Source organism: Anolis sagrei, chromosome 4, assembly GCF_037176765.1.
Source record: "Anolis sagrei isolate rAnoSag1 chromosome 4, rAnoSag1.mat, whole genome shotgun sequence".
NCBI classification, from domain to species: domain Eukaryota; kingdom Metazoa; phylum Chordata; class Lepidosauria; order Squamata; family Dactyloidae; genus Anolis; species Anolis sagrei.
Window position 1 is genome coordinate 161100852 of NC_090024.1, and position 19336 is coordinate 161120187.

At 38.6% G+C, this 19336-nt stretch overlaps 1 protein-coding gene across 4 annotated transcripts in view; it reads left to right on the forward strand.

Moving 5' to 3' along the window:
- SLC44A5 (solute carrier family 44 member 5) overlaps positions 1-19336 on the forward strand; it is a 242551-nt gene that overhangs the window by 191858 nt on the left and 31357 nt on the right. For all 4 annotated transcript variants that reach the window (XM_060773741.2, XM_060773740.2, XM_060773738.2 and 1 more), the window contains exons 10-14: positions 239-351; positions 4262-4393; positions 11826-11925; positions 17281-17373; positions 18715-18802. In XM_060773741.2, coding sequence (XP_060629724.2) covers positions 239-351; positions 4262-4393; positions 11826-11925; positions 17281-17373; positions 18715-18802 — 526 coding nt within the window. The remainder of the gene's footprint in view (positions 1-238; positions 352-4261; positions 4394-11825; positions 11926-17280; positions 17374-18714; positions 18803-19336) is intronic.

Below are 19336 nucleotides of genomic sequence, written 5' to 3' on the forward strand. Positions count from 1 at the left end.
GCCATGGTCTAGAGGCATTCTCTCCTGACGTTTCACCTGCACCTATGGCAAGCATCCTCACTACCTCTGAGGATGCTTGCCATAGATGCAGGCGAAACGTCAGGAGAGAATGCCTCTAGACCATGGCCATACAGCCCGAAAAAACCTACAACAACCCAGTGATTCCCGCCATGAAAGCCTTTGACAATACATTGACAATAGGCTGCTGTTTTAATTAGCTTTTTCCCTTGTTTTCCAGTGGTTTATTTATTGCAATGGTTGTCAGCTTGCTCTTCCTTGTGCTTTTGAGATTCATCGCAGGGATTCTCTTCTGGATTTTCATCTTTGGTGTAATTGGGATTATAGGATATGGTAAGTGAAAAATATTTCCTTTTTTTCACAGTGCTGTATGCCATTATCTATAACCCTTAGAGTATAGGATCTGAAGAGACACCAGATAATATTGATTAAGAATTCTGTGCTATACCATCTGTCCCTATTGGCCCACTAGCTCTGCCAGTTCTAAACTTAATGCTAATGGATCCATTTGTCTTCTTAATTCAGTGGAACAGAAGTATTTTTAAATTCCAAAGTGTATGTGCAGAGCTTTTTACAGTCAAAGTGTATGCTTGCTAGTGAAAATAACTGTCCAGAATCATAGTATCGGAGAGTGGGGAGGAATCCCATGGGCATGGAGTCAAGCCCCCTACTCAATGCAATATCCTCACGTAAAGCACCAAGAGAAGGTAGCTATCTGGCCTCTTTGAAGACATAGAGAAGGAGACACAGCTACCTCTCTAGGCAGTTGGTTCCATTACAAAGCCTCTTACAGTTGAGCTGAAATCTATCCTAATATAGACCTGGTTTTACTTTCCAAGGCAGCAGAAAATAAGTCTGCACTACCCTCTTTTTGGCAGCCTTTGAGGTATTTAAAAATGGGATCATGTCACCCCTCAGTCTTGTCTTCACCAAGCTGAACATACTCAGCTCCTTAAACCTCTCTTGATATGTTTTGTTCTCTATACCTCTAATCATCCTCATTGTTCTTCCCTAAAATTGCTCCAACTTGTTGATATCCTTCTTAAAATGAAATTCCCACAATTGAACACAGTATTCCAGATGCGTAGAATATAGGATTATTGCTTCCCTTGACTTGGAGACTATGGTTGAATAAACACAGGCTAACATAACATTTAGAGCTTAATACATTTCCCAATAATAATAATAATAATAATAATAATAATAATAATAATAATAAATTATTTATACCCTGCCACCATCTCCCCAAGGGGACTTGGGGTGGCTTACATGAGGCCAAGCCCAACAATTACATCAAAACAAATATACAACATAACACCAATAAAATATGATAAAGATAAAAAATAAAATAAACAGTGATATAAGATAAGCACACAATACAAATTAAATTCACAATAGTTGGACTCAGGCACCTTCTACACAGCTGTATAAAATCCACATTATCTGCTTTGAACTGGATTATATTGCAGTGTAGACTCAGATAATGCAATTCAAAGCAGATAGTGTGGATTATTTACCTGGATATTCTGGATTATATGTAAAGAAGGTCTGATCTTGGAAAGTAAGAAGGGTCAGCCCTAGTTAGTGCTTGAATGGGATGCTGACAACAAATACAATACAAACCAGCATTTGCCATCTTAGCTTCAGCATCACACAGCTGGCTTATCTCAATTTATGATCAACAATATTTCTAGGGTATTTTCCACATGTAGTACTATGGAGTCAAGTATCCTCCATCCTATACCTGTGCATTTGATTTTTGTGGCCTAAATGTAGCATTTTGCTTTTGTTTCTGTTGTATTTCATTTGGTTCCTTAGCCAAGTTTTCTATTTTATCACAGTACTTTTGAATTCTGTCCTTGTCTTCCACTGTGTTAGCTACTCCGCCCTCATTTTACATGATCTGCAAATTCGGTAAGGATTCCCTCCATCCTATCATTGAAATCATTTGATAGAAAAATATTGAAGATTATCAGCCCAAGCACAGAATCCCGTGGCACTTGACTTGAGATCTCCTTCCAGTTTGAAGCACAGCCTCTGATATAACCTCTTTGAGCAGTATCTTTCAATTAATTGAAAATTCATCAGGTAGTGTTTTCATCTGTTCCATAATTAGTCAGTTTACTAATCAATAATATATCCATAGCATTCCCACCATCTGCTAAACTAGCAACCTGATCAAAAGAAGATACAAGATTAGTTTGGCAGGACTTTTTCTTGATAAACCTATGTAGGTTTCTAATCATTGTATTATCATCAAGATATTTGCAAACACAGGCCTGTATCATCCCTTTTAATTTTTTCCGGATATTGAGGTCAGGCTGACTAGTCTCTAGTTTCTCAGATTTTCATTTTTTGCCTTTTTTTGAATAGAGGGACAATGTTTGCTCTTCTCTAGTCCTTTGGCATGTAAACCGTTCTCTAAGATTTCACAGAAATGATGGTAAGTGGTTCTCTGAGTATGTCAGCAAGAGTCTTCAATACTATGGGATGCAGTACTTCAGAACCTGACAATTTGAACTCATTTAGATTAGCTCTGTGATTCCTAACTAACTTCCTGGATTCCTTGCAAAAGTCTCTTTTTGGGAGTGAAGTAAAATAGGTATTGAACAATTCTGTGATGTATTAGCATTTTACCATACTTATATTACAACATTGAGCTCCCGGTGGTGCAGTGGGTTAAACCCTTGTGCCAGCATTACTACTGACCAAAAGGTCGGTGGTTCGAATCTGGGGAGCAGGGTGAGCTCCCATCTGTCAGCTTCAGTTTCTGATGTGAGGACATGAGAGAAGCCTCCCACAGGATGGTAAAACACCTGGGCGTCCCCTGGGCAATGTCCTTGGAGGCGACCAATTCTCTCACACCAGAAGTGATTTGCAGTTTCTCAAGTCACTCCTGACACGAAAAAAATGCATCCTAATTGAGCAGCACTATTTACTTCATCATTCTCTTGCTTTGAATATTCTATCAATGCAAGGCATATTTATCTTTTTCTTCATTCATCAGGGTAGCAGCATCTTTTCTGTTAGTTACTATGACAAAACCAACATCCGTATCTTGAAATGCTTTCAACCTCCTGTGCAGCTGAAGTTCTTTCTTTGTCTAGAAGACTAATATCAGCATCAAGCTTTTGCTGGGGATTTTATCAGAGGCTGCAGGTTTAAACAGACATTTTTCCTTTGTTTATCTGTTTTCTATAAGCTGGTGGGTTTTTCATCATTACTTTGTTCTGTGCCCTAAGAATCCAAAATATAAAGCAAGGTTTATCTCATCTTATGGCCTATTGAAAGAAAAACAGCTTCTTTTAGGCATGAGTGCAGATGCAAACAAACACAGAGAAAGACACACATGGTTGGTGTTTTCAAGCAAGGAAGAAGTGTGGAAGCTGAATTGTGATAATTAATTGTGACAATCACACATTATCTTTTTTCATTGCATGAGTAAGTTAAAAAGCTGCAAATGGTTTGGCCATTCTGATTTATATCCTCAGTGGTGATAGCATTTGCACACTTTTACCTGACAGCTATCACTATAGAGTAGAGATGGGAACATATGACCCTCCAGGCATTGTGAGACTAAAACTTGAATCCGTCCCATCATTTCCAATTATGTAGATCTAATGGGAGTTCAAGTCCTACAGTATCTAGAAGGCTATAGGTTCTACATCATCAGTCATGAAGGAAACCTATGTGTGAAATGAGTTGCAGATGGATGTTCATTGATATTTTCCCCTTATGGAGCATTGGGGACTGATGTGAACAGGATGTAGAAATGATCCGAAGATACACCCCGGCAACATTTTATTTAGAAGTCTCAGTGGGTGAGATTTGATTGTATTCTTGACCAGATTGGTTTTCTACACCAGATCAGACCAGTAGTTCAACAAAAAAGGAAATACACCTAAAAAAAATCTGTACTTTCTTACATTAAGACTCATAGAATGCACTAGAGTTTACTTCAGATTGAAGATGTACTGGATTGTTGTACTGCAAATTTTGACTCTCGCACCCCAATGCATGACATACATTACAAAAACCTTAAAAAGCATCTGAAAGAGGAACCAAAACCAAGCCATGCCATATTTAAAACTGTGTCTTTTAAAATCTGGAAGAACAGAAAAATCTTAGCTTGGAATTAGCAGTAGTCTGGATTATATTGTGATATGCTGGTGAGTCTTGCCTTTGATTACAAAGTTATAACCCTTCTCATATAACTCTATGACTGTATTATTTTTCCCAATAGGTATCTGGCATTGCTACTGGGAATATCACCACCTTCATGGAATACCTGGCTCTGATCTTACTATCTATGATATAGGATTCCAAACAGACTTCAGGGTATACCTGCAACTGAGGCAAACATGGTTAGCATTTAGTAAGTGGATTTTATGGAAAGTCTATGATTTGAGACTGAGTGTATATTCATATATTTAAATGATTATTTTACTTGTTGGTTATTTTAGTTAAGTTTTACAGCATTAGCATGTTGTCATGTGGTTCCTATCTTAAATTTGGGTGACAACAAAAAAAGACAACAAAAAGTACTTGATGGGCCAGGCAGGCTCTATTTCTTTCCTTCCCCTGCTTTAAACTTTAAGATGCTTTATTTGTGGACTGAGAGCAAAAGGTTAAGAGTTTCCTATTTTCCTTTTAGTGTAGGAAAAAGTATAAAAAGTCCACACATGTGATCAAGAGATAAAAATATGTTTTATTTCACTGTCCAAAAAAAATGTAAACTCATGAGTTTACATTATTTATTTATTTATTTATTTATTTATTTCCACAAAAGAGATCCAAAGAGGCTTATATTAAAAGCATTTCAATACAATTTAAAATCCCAGCAATATAGTTGAGTAAGGGCAATGTCAGTCATCCAAATCAGGGGTTGGGGGTTCAGTCTCACCGCCAGTTGGCAAGGAAACATAAAGTGTAGGCTTGTGAATGGATTTGGTTTGGTGGGTTCCCTTCAGCTAATCCAGCTTATTCAGATAGCTGTAATGGTAAGGGCTCAGCCATAATTTTTTTTCATCTATAACAGGGCCACGTGGCAGGTGATCATGTCTCCTTGTCCCCTATTTGCACTATGCGGCATGTGGAGAGCTGGTTTCCCTGTGAGCCCTGCCTGTTGGGCCAATCAGAATAGAAGACCACTATGGCATGTCTTACGTGCTGCTTCCTTAACCCCATTGCTCAAACCCAGGCTCTGTTGAAAGGAAGATAGGAAAAGGTTCTAAGAGGGGTGCTTCCTTAACCTTGTTCTTCAAACTCAGGCTCCCTTGAAAGGAAGATAGGAATGAGTCTCAGGGGGTACTTCCTTGAAAGGAAGAAAGGAAAGGATCCAGGCATGCAAAGAGAAGCCATATAATTTCCCCATTCCCACCAATGGGCTGGATCTTCCCAGATCTTTCAGCTGCAAACCAAAAACAGCTATTCAGCAACCCATCCATTTTCTGGAGACAAGTGAAAATGGATCCGGAAGTAGGCCTGCAAAAATGGATTGAGGTTCAGCCAGAATGCACAAGTCTAATAAAGAGGCATTGGCCCATTTGGCAACCCATTTCCGTGGCTCCAGTGGCATGTAACATGCAGGTCAGGTTAGCTCATCAGACAACAAATGAATAGCTACTGTAGGATATTAATCTTATGTAGTCCAAGCCTTCTACAGCAGTAAGAAAAAAAACTGTGGCATTTTATATCCCAGCCCACGGATATGCATGTGATCATTTGCCTAAGAACTTTCCTCCAAATTTTGCTGCTGGATGATGCAATTTACACAAAGCATTATACTTCTCGAGAAAACCACCACAATCTGTGTCCATTTTCTTAGGTTAGCGAACAAAATAATGGCCACTGAATAAACTTATGCGCTAGCACCTCTGTTTTATAAATAAAACACCATAGTTGAATTTAGATTGATATCTTCCACATTTTCAACCTGGCAGCATTTTAAACTTTTTATAATCCACACAGAGATTTTTGTTATACATTTCCTCCAGGCTGGAAGATAGAAATCATCAGTTGTAATATTTATAAAATGAGTCTTTGATTAAAAAATAGCAGGTTCTTGATATTCATCTTTCTTGGAGGCATTGCTCAATTGTTGTCAAGCTTCTATCAATAAATTCAACTTAGATATTGTTTGTCTGTCTATCTATAGAATATAATAATTTCATGAGCCTTCATCAAATCTTTGAAATCACGGAAGCCGCAATTAAAGCATGAGGATGAGTCCTTGGGGACCATTTGTTTCTAGAGAAAATGAGAAAGTTGCTGAGAGCAATGAATTTGCATAAAACATTTTCCACATGATTATTGAGCCTGTCATGCAATTTTCCGTTTTTACACTTTCTGCCTTCACAGATTGTTTTCAGTTGTATAAGGCACTGATCAGCTTTTTTGATTATACAAGATGTGTATATGAATTATTGCACATAAAGCCACTATCATTTTTTATGTAAAACTGGGCTTTGTAAATTTCAGTCTGCCTCATCTATAAGAACTGGAGCTGTGTAAACTAGGAAGCTTTTCCTAGGTGATTAAAGATAGTAGGAGCAATGTGAATAGCCTCCTTCCTATGGAAACCATTGGTAGGGATTGAAAGGTGATGTAATGGTTTCATCTTATCTGGAATGCTAATACTCAAGAAAACAATGTGAAAAAGACCAAAAAAAAGCAATGTTGCACAAATAATTGAAAATAGTTTAGGGCCGGAATGGTATAGTCATTTGACTTTTGGGTTAGACTCCAGGAGATGAAGTTTTATTCCCTTCTCATTCATGGAAACCACTGGGTGACCTTGGGCAACTCACACTCTCTCAGTCTCAGAGTAAAGTAGTGGCAAACCTCCTCTGAATCAACATTGTCAAGAAAATATCATTATAGGCTTGTGTTAAGGTAACATAAGTGTAGAAATGATTCAAACATTCAAAAAATAACACTAATAAAACTAATAAAATTAAGATTTTAAAATAGAAATGTTTAAACGCTGTTCTGCAAATAGTCTTAAATATATACAGCAAAGTAAACATAAAGGTTTCTTCTTGACATTAAGTCTAGTCTTGTGTGACTCTGGGCGGTGGTGCTCATTTCCATTTGTAAGCCAAAGAGCCAACATTGTCCATAGACGCCTCCAAGGTCATGCAGCCAGCATGACTGCATGGAGTGCCATTACCTTCCCACCAGAGTGGTACTTATTGATTCACATTTTCATCTTTTCAAACTGCTAGGGTGGCAGAAGCTGGGGCTAACAGTAGGAGGTCACCCCACTCCCTGGATTCGAACTACCGACCTTTTGGTCATCAAGCAGCTCAGCAGTTTAACCCACTGCACCACCAGGGACTTCTAATATGGACAATAAATTATGGATATAAGCAGTTTGACTGGCAAATAATTTCTGTTGCTATATGTTCTTCCACATAACAATCCTCCAGTAGAGTAAATGTAGCAAATAATGGTGATAGGACAGTTCAGGCTTGGTTGATAAATCATGTTTTTGAAATTAAAAAATATTATATTCCACTTGTTTTGTATTAAATCTTAAAATATTTCCCCCACCTCATATAAATATATTGTGGGCTGAGCTGTACCATAGACCTTGCAGGCTGGAGATTATGGGAAATGCAGTCTGAAACATCAGCAGGACACTAGGCTGGGGAAGCGTTCTTTAAATAAACAGATTGATAATGGGAGATCCTCTCCATTATCCAAAAAAACTAAATCTGCAGAAAGTAAGTCAGATTGAAATCCCAAACTGCAAGCCAATATTCATGAATATACAGAATGAGCTTGTAGACACGTAAGTATATATAAATATGTAATCACAAATTGACACATAAACATTGCACTGACTTCCAATGAGGTTTATCAAGTTACAAATATTGCTATGAAATCTATTTTGAATGAAGAGAACCTTAAATTGCAGAAGACCCTCCACATTTGCAGGAATTAGTGGTGCAAGATCCACACAAAAGTGAAAATACCACAGATTTAAAAATACTTTAAATAAGTTTTTAACTTTTGGGGACAGCTTTCTAGGAATCTCAAGGCTCTCTAGGACAACTGTATGGTCAACTTCCACTGGATGCTGATCATAGAATTTCACTGGAGGACCTAGAGATTCCCTCTCTCTATAAAACTTGGTCCTTCAGGGTGACTCTTATTTATTTTTTTATTATTTCCAGCATTTCTACCCCGTCCTTCTCAACCCCTGGAAGGGGGCGGGGGCTCAGGACAGCTTACACTCAGCAACAATTCAGTGCTGCAACATACAGACAAATATAACAATATAACAACAATTTAAAACAGTAGATAAATCATTAAGTTAAAAACAATTAAAAACATTTTGTCAACCCATATAGCCATTCCAGTCCTAGTCCAACATCCAAAGTGCTGTTATGCCTGCTGTCCAAAAGCCTGGTCCCAGAACCATGATTTCAATTTCTTCCTGATAGACAGGAGGGATGAAACCGACCTAATCTCACTGTGGAACGAGTTCCATAGGTGGAGGGCCACCACCAAGAAGGCCCTGTCTCTTGTCCCCGCTAAACGCATTTGCGAAGCTGGTGGGACCAAGAGCAGGGCCTTCCCAGATGATTTTTAACTGTGAGGCAGGACATAGAGGGAGATACGTTCAGACAAGTAAGCTTAGTCAACTTCCATTGAAGGTTGACCTTAGTGCAGGCATGTTAGGAATTGTAGTAGCTGAAGTCCAAAACACCTGAAGGGCTAAAGTTTGCCCATGCCTGCAATAGAGTCTCGCTGAAGGTCTGACATGTTCCCAGGAGAAACATACTAAACAAATTTGCAAATAATCAAACCTGAAAAAGTTAAGCCCACAAATGGGGAGGGATGACTGTATTTGTCATGCAGCTGTATTTAGAAATCCATTTCTTTGGTTTTTACCAAGCAGACCGTGAGTTAGACACTCATATCAGACTCTCTTGGTTTCCAATAAGTCATATGCTTACCCTAGAATTATTTTTGAGTGACACTGGGATAATAGGAGTCACAAGCAAAAGCTTATTTTAAGACATCAATTCCATTTATCATCATATACACTAAAATAGCTGCAGAAAGCAACCATTGAACAATTACCATCTAATCATAAAGAAACATTTCTTCAAATGGAATGCATTAAGCCTAAATGTCATTTAAAGCAAAGTACTGCATTTAATTGCTTTATTTTCAGACAAATGGTCTTCTTCATAAATACTTGAGTGTGCTGTAATACTCATCAAGTGTCAAGCTTATACACACAATTACACACATAAATATTGTCATTAAAAGAGGACAGATTCTGGCTGTTATCCTGCTCCTTGAAGCATTTGTGAAACATGTGTGACATATATGAGTCCACTGTAGCTTAGAGTACCTTGGAGTAGTGAAGTATAACCCTGCCTTTGCAAAAGGAGACATGGAGATACAGCTGTAAGGAACCGATCACTAAGTAACCATCTCAAATCCACAAACTTTGAAGGAGCTATCCGAGGTGCTGAACCTGCTTTGCAGTTCTTTTTAATTCATACTGAATGGATTAGGAACTCACAACTTCACTGGCTATCGCGGCTTTTGTCTGTATAAAAGCTGCTATTTTTTGTTTCTAGTGGTATATAAGTACAACACTGGTAGTAATGACAAAACATTATCAAAGCAAACACAATTTTAATCCAACTTATGACTGTACATGTATAGTAGTCTGCAGCCCATCACCATTTGTAACTACCACTTTCTTTTGTATTGGGTATAAGACAAATTAGACTGAGAAAAAGAAGTTTGTAGCATAATAATCTGTTTTTACACTGAATGCTTCAGCAGATGCTTGGAGTAGAGTTCATACGGACAAGACATTCATGAATGCATGAATGTGCAGGTTGTGTGCGTGAATAGTACAGTGTAATTTAATTGATAGTTTTATGTTACTGTTGTTTTATGTTAAGTTTTCATGCCTTGTAAGGCATTGGATTTTGCTGTGAATATGTTGGAAACTGCTTTGAGTCTCCCCGGGTGTGAGAAAAACGGCATATAAATGAAGTAAATAAATAAATAAATATAACCCCTGTACCCCTGCTTTCACATCCTCATCTGACGAAATATGACTTCTCTAGAAGTCCTTGTATATTTTTAGAGCCACTTTCATAGTTATATCTTATATTTTATATCTCATATTTAAATAGTATTTACTGCTTTTGTATTTAATGAGGCCTGGTCATCCATCTTCCCTGTGGGGGTCTATTTTATTCCTGCTTTTAATTCACTATTTATTTATTGTTATTTATAGAGTATTGTGTTTTTATGGTTAAGTATGTGGCACTGAATGTTTGCCTTTCGCTCTGGAAACCACCCTGAATCCCTTTGGGTTAGAAATAAAGTATTATTATTATTATTATTATTGACACAAAAAGCACAGTATGTCACAGCAAACGAGTTCTATATGCTGGATTTTGTATCAAAAAATCACAAGTCGAATACTTCCCAAGCGTCTAGAACTGTGTGATGTATTTTCTAATGATGCGCACAGATACAAGTATTATTATTATTATTAGTATTAGTAGTAGTAGTGTTCTGGAGCCTTCAGGTGATTCTGTGGCATGCTTTCATTGGATGTTACCATAAAGTCACTTTGGAGGACATAGCAAATTCCTACAGAAGAATTCCTACAGAATATTTTCCCTGTTGATTCTAATGGTAACATCCAGTGAAAACAGTTCATTTAAATAGAGTTTGCTGTTATCCATGATTGCCTGTTTCCACTTATTCAGGAACATAGTCCCCTGGGATATATGAGCCATACTGTAATAGAAATTTAAAAACAGTGGGTATGATGATTGGGTAACAAGCTCAGTTTTGCAATACACAAATACGAGGTGCAGAACACTTCGGTTTTCCTGTACGTTCCATGTGGGACCTCAGAACAGCAATCCTTGAACAAAGAAAGTCAAGGAGGCACTGGAACGAGATACAGCAGAGTTGGTATGTATACACAAACTCCAGTCCATCAACAGTGCATTGAATAGGGGCAGTGGTTTCCTGCCCTACTACATATACTAGAACATCAGTTAATACTCCAGCTTCGTGAGGGCTGTTTTGCTCATTTTATTGCATCTCCTTTATGGTTCTTTGCCAGCACCATGCTATGTTCCAAGAACTCTCACCATCATTCCTTCCTCCCATCCCTTTCCCCCAAACTCAATACCATACTTAGATTATTGAGAGTGATCGAAACACATATACAAGCTGCTCATGCATGGATATAATTGTCTCTCCATAGCACTCCTTGTTCCACATTGTCTCAGAGGTGCTACAAAATCTCTATGCACACTGATCCAAACTAACTTAGCTATGTCTTTAAATTCCAAGTCAAATTATGTAATCTCTATGTCACCATCCTCCTTTATATAACACACTATCTCTTTGAGGGTGCATCCAGACTGCTCAAAAAAGCCAGACAGTCTGAAGGTTTGTTCCTATACCAGCTCCCCAGATTGGTTTGCTATATAGGATCAAAGCAGGAATAAAATCAGAGACTTTTCAATCAGTTTGGATCTTGCCTATATCATTCCAACAGAATTTTCCACTCTTTTTATCTCTCTTTTATTCATCCAATCACCACTCTTAAGCAAATTCACTTAACCCAATATTTTGCATTTATTACTAAGTCTTCATGCATACCTGACCATGCTTAACATCCAGTCTTATAATGCAGGACCACAAAAGTATGTTTTCAGTGTGTGTAACATCACAGCTAGTAATGTAAAGAGGCAATGAATTGCTTTGATATCTATTGACAAACTTGATTTTCTTGCTTTCAGTGATACTGCTTTGCATAGTGGAAATTGTCATTATACTGATGTTAATATTTCTGAGAAATCGAATCCGGATTGCCATTGCACTTTTGAAGGAAGGTAGCAGGTAAATATGTTGGTGAGAATATATCAGTATATCATTGGATTTCTGATATTTGCTTTTGGGGACACTTCTAGTATTCTTCACTCTTTCTATATAAATATATGCTCTGGTTCTTATCTTCACTTAAGGATGAAATAAGCACAATGAAGTTGCAAGATACATCCTGACCTTTCATCAGACTGTTAGGCTTTTGTGTAAATGAAATCAATTTGCACAAATGCCTAATTGTGTATTTGTATTTTACTTCTACAAGAAAGCAGAGAGACATCACATGAATTGGATATGTGTACTATCAAATTTCCCAACAGTCAGCAGTACCAGCCTAGAAATTGTGCTCTGAGAGAAGTTGGAAATTAATGCAAGAATGAGATCATTCATGTGATGTATTTTGTGTATCCACGTTTAGTAAGAACAGCAAGCCCATTTTGGACTGCTTATAATTTAAAGATACAGAAGTCATTTTAATAGTTGGTCTGAATCTTCACAATCAAAGAATATTGAATACATTTTGTACTGGCTGTAATTAAAGGTCATTTTAATAATCTGTAAGGTTATTATGATGTAAATGCTATTGTCAACCACAGATCGAACTAAGAAAATGATCCTAGCCATAGCAAGGATCTGCCTCATATCATGGAGCAATTCTTGGTCAAGAAGGGTTCCTTGAAGGCAAGCTTGATTGGATCCCATTTAAAATACATAAACTGAATTAAAACAGATCAGATGGACCACCAGTCTTTCTCGCTATCATTATCTAAACTGAATTGCAGTTTACAATCATTCGTCAGGTCTTTTATTAAGTTGGATGTTTTTGCTGTTGCCACACACCACAGGCATAAGAATTTCCTGAAAGCTAGCACCAAAAAGGTTTACCAGCTGAGGGTTCTGAAATTTGGATTCTACTGGTACATAAATGGACATTTAGACTTGGGCACAGAGCTAGATTTTGACCATCTAACCAGCTGCTCTATACAAATTTTTATTACCAAAGGTAGCCAAAAAACAAGAGGGTCATGTAGAAGATCTCTCCATGTGTGGCCAAGAAATCACCAAGTGCCACCAAAGTCGACAGTGTTGTATAATCAGTGGGTCTCTGTATTAGGTGGTTGTAGTTCAAAAATTGTTTTTTCTTGTATTTAAGACAGTTATTTTCTTGTAAACAATGTTATTTTTATCATGAATTCAGTGAACCATTCTAACCAAATTCTCAGGGTTGCTGCCTGTGAAGCTGACTATAAGTGAAAATACATTTTGTCCCAGTGGAAAGCTGTGGATGAGTAACCAAGCACATATATTTCTTGAATCTGTTGTCATGAACAGCATTAGAGCTAACAGCTTCATCAGAGGAGTTCTAGTGTATGAATGTGTTCCTGTATCCTTGGTCAGACCCTGTCTTTTCTCATACTGCTAGTGTCAAAATATGGAGGCTCTTATGGAATAAAGGAGTCCTACAGTTCCAACATACAGTAGTTATTTTTCATTAATGCTATAAACATGGGGATTAGCAGTTATTTGTTGCAGTTCTAGACTGCACCATATATTTTTCCCCTTTTTCATTACAATTCAGGACCACTTTATAAAATAAGATGCCTTTATTCAAATAAGTGCCAAACAGAAACACTCCTGAAACTTCATAAACTTCCTGTTGCGAGGTAATAATGCCTTGTAGTTCTGCAGCAACATTTAAAGGTCACTTGAGGGCAATAGTTTCCAATATTTATGCAGAATGCATGAAAAGAAGCGCGGCATGTCATTATTGTAAATGCATCAGACCATACCCTATAGTCAATGTCTTGAAAAATATGCTGCTAATGACTGAGAGCTAAATTATTTTCCCCTGGCTCAGTTTAACTATTTTTTCAGTGAATTGGCAATTTATATTAGCAATAAAGCACTTGCAATCTATAGCTAGAACAGTTAACAAGCGGTTTGTTAGAATAAACTGTCTGTGACTTAACCATCAACCAGGTCTATCATTAATGCCTGAAAACCACTGATTTGCGGTGATTATTTCTTAAGTAGCATAAGGTGATACTTTTTTAAATGATTCTACAGCTATTCAAGGGTTTCAAGCACAAGTCATGATTTTTCAGTGTAGAAGTGTAATTTAACAAGCATGCTTGATTTGAGCCATATTTCCTCAGTAGCTTATGGAAAATAATGATGAAGAAAATCATGTGCAGAGTGCATTCCCCTCAGGAGCAAAAGCTACTCATAATGCTCTTATATAGAAGGCATGGCTATATAAGAGAAGGTGTAAAAAAATTGGGAGTCATATACATCACTGCTTAGGTGTTGTGCCTTCCATCCCTCCTTGATGAAGATGTGCCTGCCATTGTCTGCTGCTATAATAAAATCAAGCAGACACACACTATTTACACTTTTGATTGAACTTCGCCAGTTTCAGTCCACAAGGAACTCCCTCAAATATTCTTGCCTTTGGTGATGTAGCGGGGAGAAGATCCAATCCTTGGCCTCTCCAGTGTTGAATCATAGAATCATAGACTTAGAAAGGATCACACAGGCCATCTAACCAACCCATGCAAAGCAGGAAAAGCACAATGAAAGCACACCTTACAGATGGTGATCCAGTTTCTGTTTCAAAGTCTCCAAAGGGGGAGCTTCCACCACACTCTAAGACAGAGACTTCCATTGTTGAGCAGCTCATACAGTCAGGAAGTTCATCCTAATGTTCAAGTGGAATCTCCTTTCCTGTTATTACTCCAAGTCCTAGTTTCCAGGACAGCAGAAAACAAGTCTGCTCCCTCTTCCTTATGACAGCCTTTCAAATATTTATACATGTGATCATGTCTCCTCTCAACCTTCTCTTTTGCAGGCTAAACATCCCCAGCTCTTTAAATTACTCCTCTTAGGGCATGATATGAAGACCTTTGATAATTTTAGTTGTCCTTCTCTGGACACCTTTCAGCTTGTCAATATCTCTTTTAAACTGTGGTGCCCAAAATTGTGCACAGTATTCCATGTGAGGTCTAGCCAAAGCAGAATAAAGGGGCACCATGGCTTCCCTTGATCTAGACACTACGCTCTTTTTGATGCAGCCTAAAATCCCATTGGCTTTTTTAGCTGCTGCATCACACTGTTGGTTCATATTTCTCAGAGACATCTACACCGAATTTATCAAGAACAATCTACTCAGCTGTGTTCAAGAACCCTTCATCTCCCCCCCCCCCCCCCCCCACTACCGGGGTTCTTGTTCTGCATCATTTCTGATTGGGGAATAAGCTTCCATTTGATTCTCTAACCCCAGATTCTGTGTTTGTGAACCAGCCCACTCCTCCCTAGCAGGCATGTAGCTGGGGGGAGGGGCTTCAGCCCCCCCCCCCCCCCGAAATTCTCATGGTGGTTCGCGAAAAGGCCTTTCTGGTGCATTATTTAAACTGTTATGTTTATTCATATCATGATCTGATCACCATACTCAATATATCCCATATGCATGGGGGTATTGGGGTAACAATACAAAAGGTTTGCTAGGGTAGTCCCTCTTTCACTCAGACTCACCCCCCCCCCCCAAATTGAAATCCTGGCTACGGGCCTGGCATGAATTCATCAAGGATAGTCCACTCAGTTGTATCCAAGAACCTCTCATCCTTGCCAACATGTTCTAATTACTCATAATCTCTGGCAGGGTAGAGAACTTTGAATCTATTCTGTAACTCCAGATGCCCAGAATGATGCTTGATCCTCCTCCTCCTCCTTCTGTATGTTAAATTCCTCCAATCATTGACCTCCACATCTGAAGTGACCTCCTCTGTAGGTTCATTTGATGTGCGTTGTACATCTAGGACAGTCTACTGGGCTGCGTCCAAGTAAAACTCAAGTGCCCTGATCTCCTTAAGTGTAGAGATTCAGGCCTCCAGTTGCTGGATCCAACAAAGCAACCTGTTTGCATTTTCTGCAGATGTAGTTTGTCAGGTGTTCTGGCCCAAAGACAAACATTCTACACATTCTACAACTGACTGCATCTCCTTCACATTTCGTAATCAGGTGATTTAGGTTAAAAGCAGGAACTCCTATCCGGGGCTCTAGAGTCGGCCTGGGCTCTGGAGAGGCATGAGCCCCTTCTCAGTTAGGTCCCTGAGCTTGGCTAGATGACTCCAAACTCTGTGCCTTCCCCCAAGTCCACTCTCTATTTACATCCCATACACAGAAAAGTCTGTGTTCCAGTCTTTCCTCATTGTACTGACCTGAAGCTAACCAGCAGTAAACTGGAAGGTATTTCTGAGCCAATCATATAACAAGTGCTCAAGCTGTGCTGCTCCCGTGATACTCTGTTCCTCTCTTGATGGATGGTTGGGTTGGAAAAGTTAATTGTTGATTAGTGTTTCAACCATCCTAAGACATCTGGTGCTAAGAGACTGGATTTTGGGAACAGAGAATTTTAATTTGTTTCCACTAATCTTTCTTTCTGTTAACATTCTCTTTGGAAACCTCATATTGAAACAAGTCACCTCCTGAAGTTCTTTATTTGGCAGCAAAAAAATGGGGTCCATTTCACAGAACAAACTCTGTTCAGTATTTTTGTAGAGTATTCCATTGTCAGACAACAAAGGGAATCAGATTCATGATGTCACCTTCAAAATATGAGCATGCCAGACACTGAGAGTGATGCCTGTGTGAAGAACAAAGGAAGAATATAGTTAGTACAAAGCTGGCCTCTATAGAATGAGTAAGAAAATAAAGAAGCAAAGTTATTGGAGCTGAAGCCAAACACTGCAGTACAGAAAAATCAATATCTCCGTGTGTAAAGCTTTAAAATGTTCATCTGAAAACAATAAACAAAGTATATTAGAAGAGTATCATTAATATAGCTCTCATAGTTATTTAATGCTGTTGTACATTATTACTTAATGGAAGAAGTGATCAAAGAGACTTGAAAAGAATGGAATAATATTGAGCGCTGTGCATATCAGGTAAAGAGAAAGGAGAAATAAGGAGAAACATAATAGTAAGATTTTTTTTTTACAAAGACTTACATAGTTGGCTATTAGTATCCACTGGGGTTTGGCTCCGGGACACCCCACCCCTAAATACAAAACCTGTGGGTGCTCAAATCCCATTATAGACTGTGGTGCTGTAAAATGGGGTCCCTTATATGAAATAACAAAATCAAAGTTTGCTATTTGGATTTTTTTTTTTTTAAATTATTTGCAAACTATGGGTGATTGAATCCATGGATACAGAATCCATGAATACAGGGGGTCAATTGTATAGCACACAATCCTGCATACAGAAAGTCTGAAAAAAGTATCTAAGATTAAAGAAGCATGTAAATGTGTGGATTGAGCATTATGCCTGTTGATTGCAAATTTTTATGTTCATTCTTTTTTGTTTTTTCAGGGCCATTGGCTACATCATGTCTACACTGTTCTACCCAATCATCACCTTCATTCTCATTGCAATCTGCATTTCTTACTGGGCTGTGACAGCTGTGTATCCTTTTTGGACTCCAAGGGCAAATGAGAGCAGGATCTTCTCACGTTTCCCATTCTTTGCTTCATTATTAAAGCAGAAGTGCAGGGAATGTTTAAGCCCCTCCCAAAGAAACTCTATTTGTTGAGTAGCAAAGACTGCTGAGCCCTCATAACCTCTCATTCAGGCTGCCTTGTTGTTGTTACTATGTTTATTATATGCATCTATGCCCTGCTTTCTCAATCCTAAGGTCCATTTATGGAAATGTGTGTACTTAACTTACTTACTTAGGTGATCCTTCATAGCTCAGGGATGATTGTCTTCCAGATGTGGTGTCTTGGCAGTGCATCTGTAGGTGGCTGTGGAGCCCTATTCTTGATCTGCATGTTCTTCCGCAATGAGGACATCAATTTCCAGGTGGAAGGCAATCCCAGTCAGGGTTGGCTTGATGCTCCTTCCTATTGTCATGTTTCTCTCTTTTGCCCTCCATTCATGCCTCCGTTCCGCAGCACTGCTGGTCACAGCTGACCTCCAGTTAGAGCGCTCAAGGGCCAGGGCTTCCCAGTTCTCTGTGTCTATGTCACAGTTTTTAGGTTGGCTTTAAGCCCATCTTTAAATCTCTTTTTCTGTCCACCAACATTCTGTTTCTCATTCTTGAGTTCAGAGTAGAGTAGATGCTTTGGGAGATGGTGATTGGGAACTTGTGTGTGTGGCTTGTGGAAGTCTAAAATTCTAAAAATCCCTCCCCATGAAATTTATAGTACAACAATGTATGATTTTCTTTAGTCACAAGGCAGTTATAAGTTCACTTCTGAATTGCCTTCCTAAGTTTCCAATGCAAGCCTAGCAAGAGCCGGGGGGAGGGGTGGTAATACATTTTGGGTGAAAGCCTTATGGAAAATCCTGGCTATGGATTACTGAGATGGATAAATGCTTTTGGGTAAAAATATCATGGAAAATTAATGTTGATATGCTCCCCCCACACCATTGCAACAATCACCTGAAGATGTATTTTTATTTTATTTTTCTATATTTGCCCAGTATCTTTCCCTCTGGTCTCTATATATGAGAACATTAAATCATACTGTGTCCTTGTCTGTTACCCCTTTGGCCATCGCTGTTATTAAGCAAAAGCATGACAGTATTTTACTCTCCTGGTGAAAATGCCCTCAGGCACAACCAAATGGGGTTGCAGTAAGTGCATAAACACTGTGGTATGATATATACACTAGCCATGGGAAAGCAGAGATTAAGTGTATTCTCTGGGGGCTTTCCTATTAGTGCTAAGTGTCATTTGCTATGCCTCTCACTCTGGAAGGAAGCCTGTGATTTTTGTTTCCTACTTAACCCAATTAAATTAAGCTTCCTGGCTACATCAGGGGAACCGGTGTACAAAGTCATGGCTAATCAGAGCCTGTGCAAGTATGCAAATCTGACCTGTTACCCAGAGGTAAGTGTGCATAATTCCTTTCTTGTAAAACCCTGTGTACATTCGAGTTTTTCCATTAATGGTCTCTGTGTCAGCATTGTCAGTTTAAAAGCAATCTCCCGGTTCTTTCTATTAGAATAGTACATTATAAACAAATAGATCTGATCTTATTATTAACCTTTTAGGCTAGATACATCATATTGAACTCAATTGAGTTTACATCTGAGTAGACACATGTAGGATTGCATAGTCGGTCATTTTATTATCTCTGTTAGAAATCTTCTGTGGCACTTGTGTTTAGCTGGTGCACAAGATAGAAGAGTGGGCAGTACATACCATGGGGGAGATCAGCATATTCCTTAATATTGATATGAGCAACTTATGGCTTCCTAGAGCAGTGGTTCTCAACCTGTGGGTCCCGAGGTGTTTTGGACTACAACTCCCAGAAATCTCAGCCAGTTTTCCAGCTGTTAGGATTTCTGGGAGTTAAAGGCTAAAACATTTGTGGACCCACAGGTTGAAAGCCACTGCTCTCAAGCAAAGTTTCTCAAACTT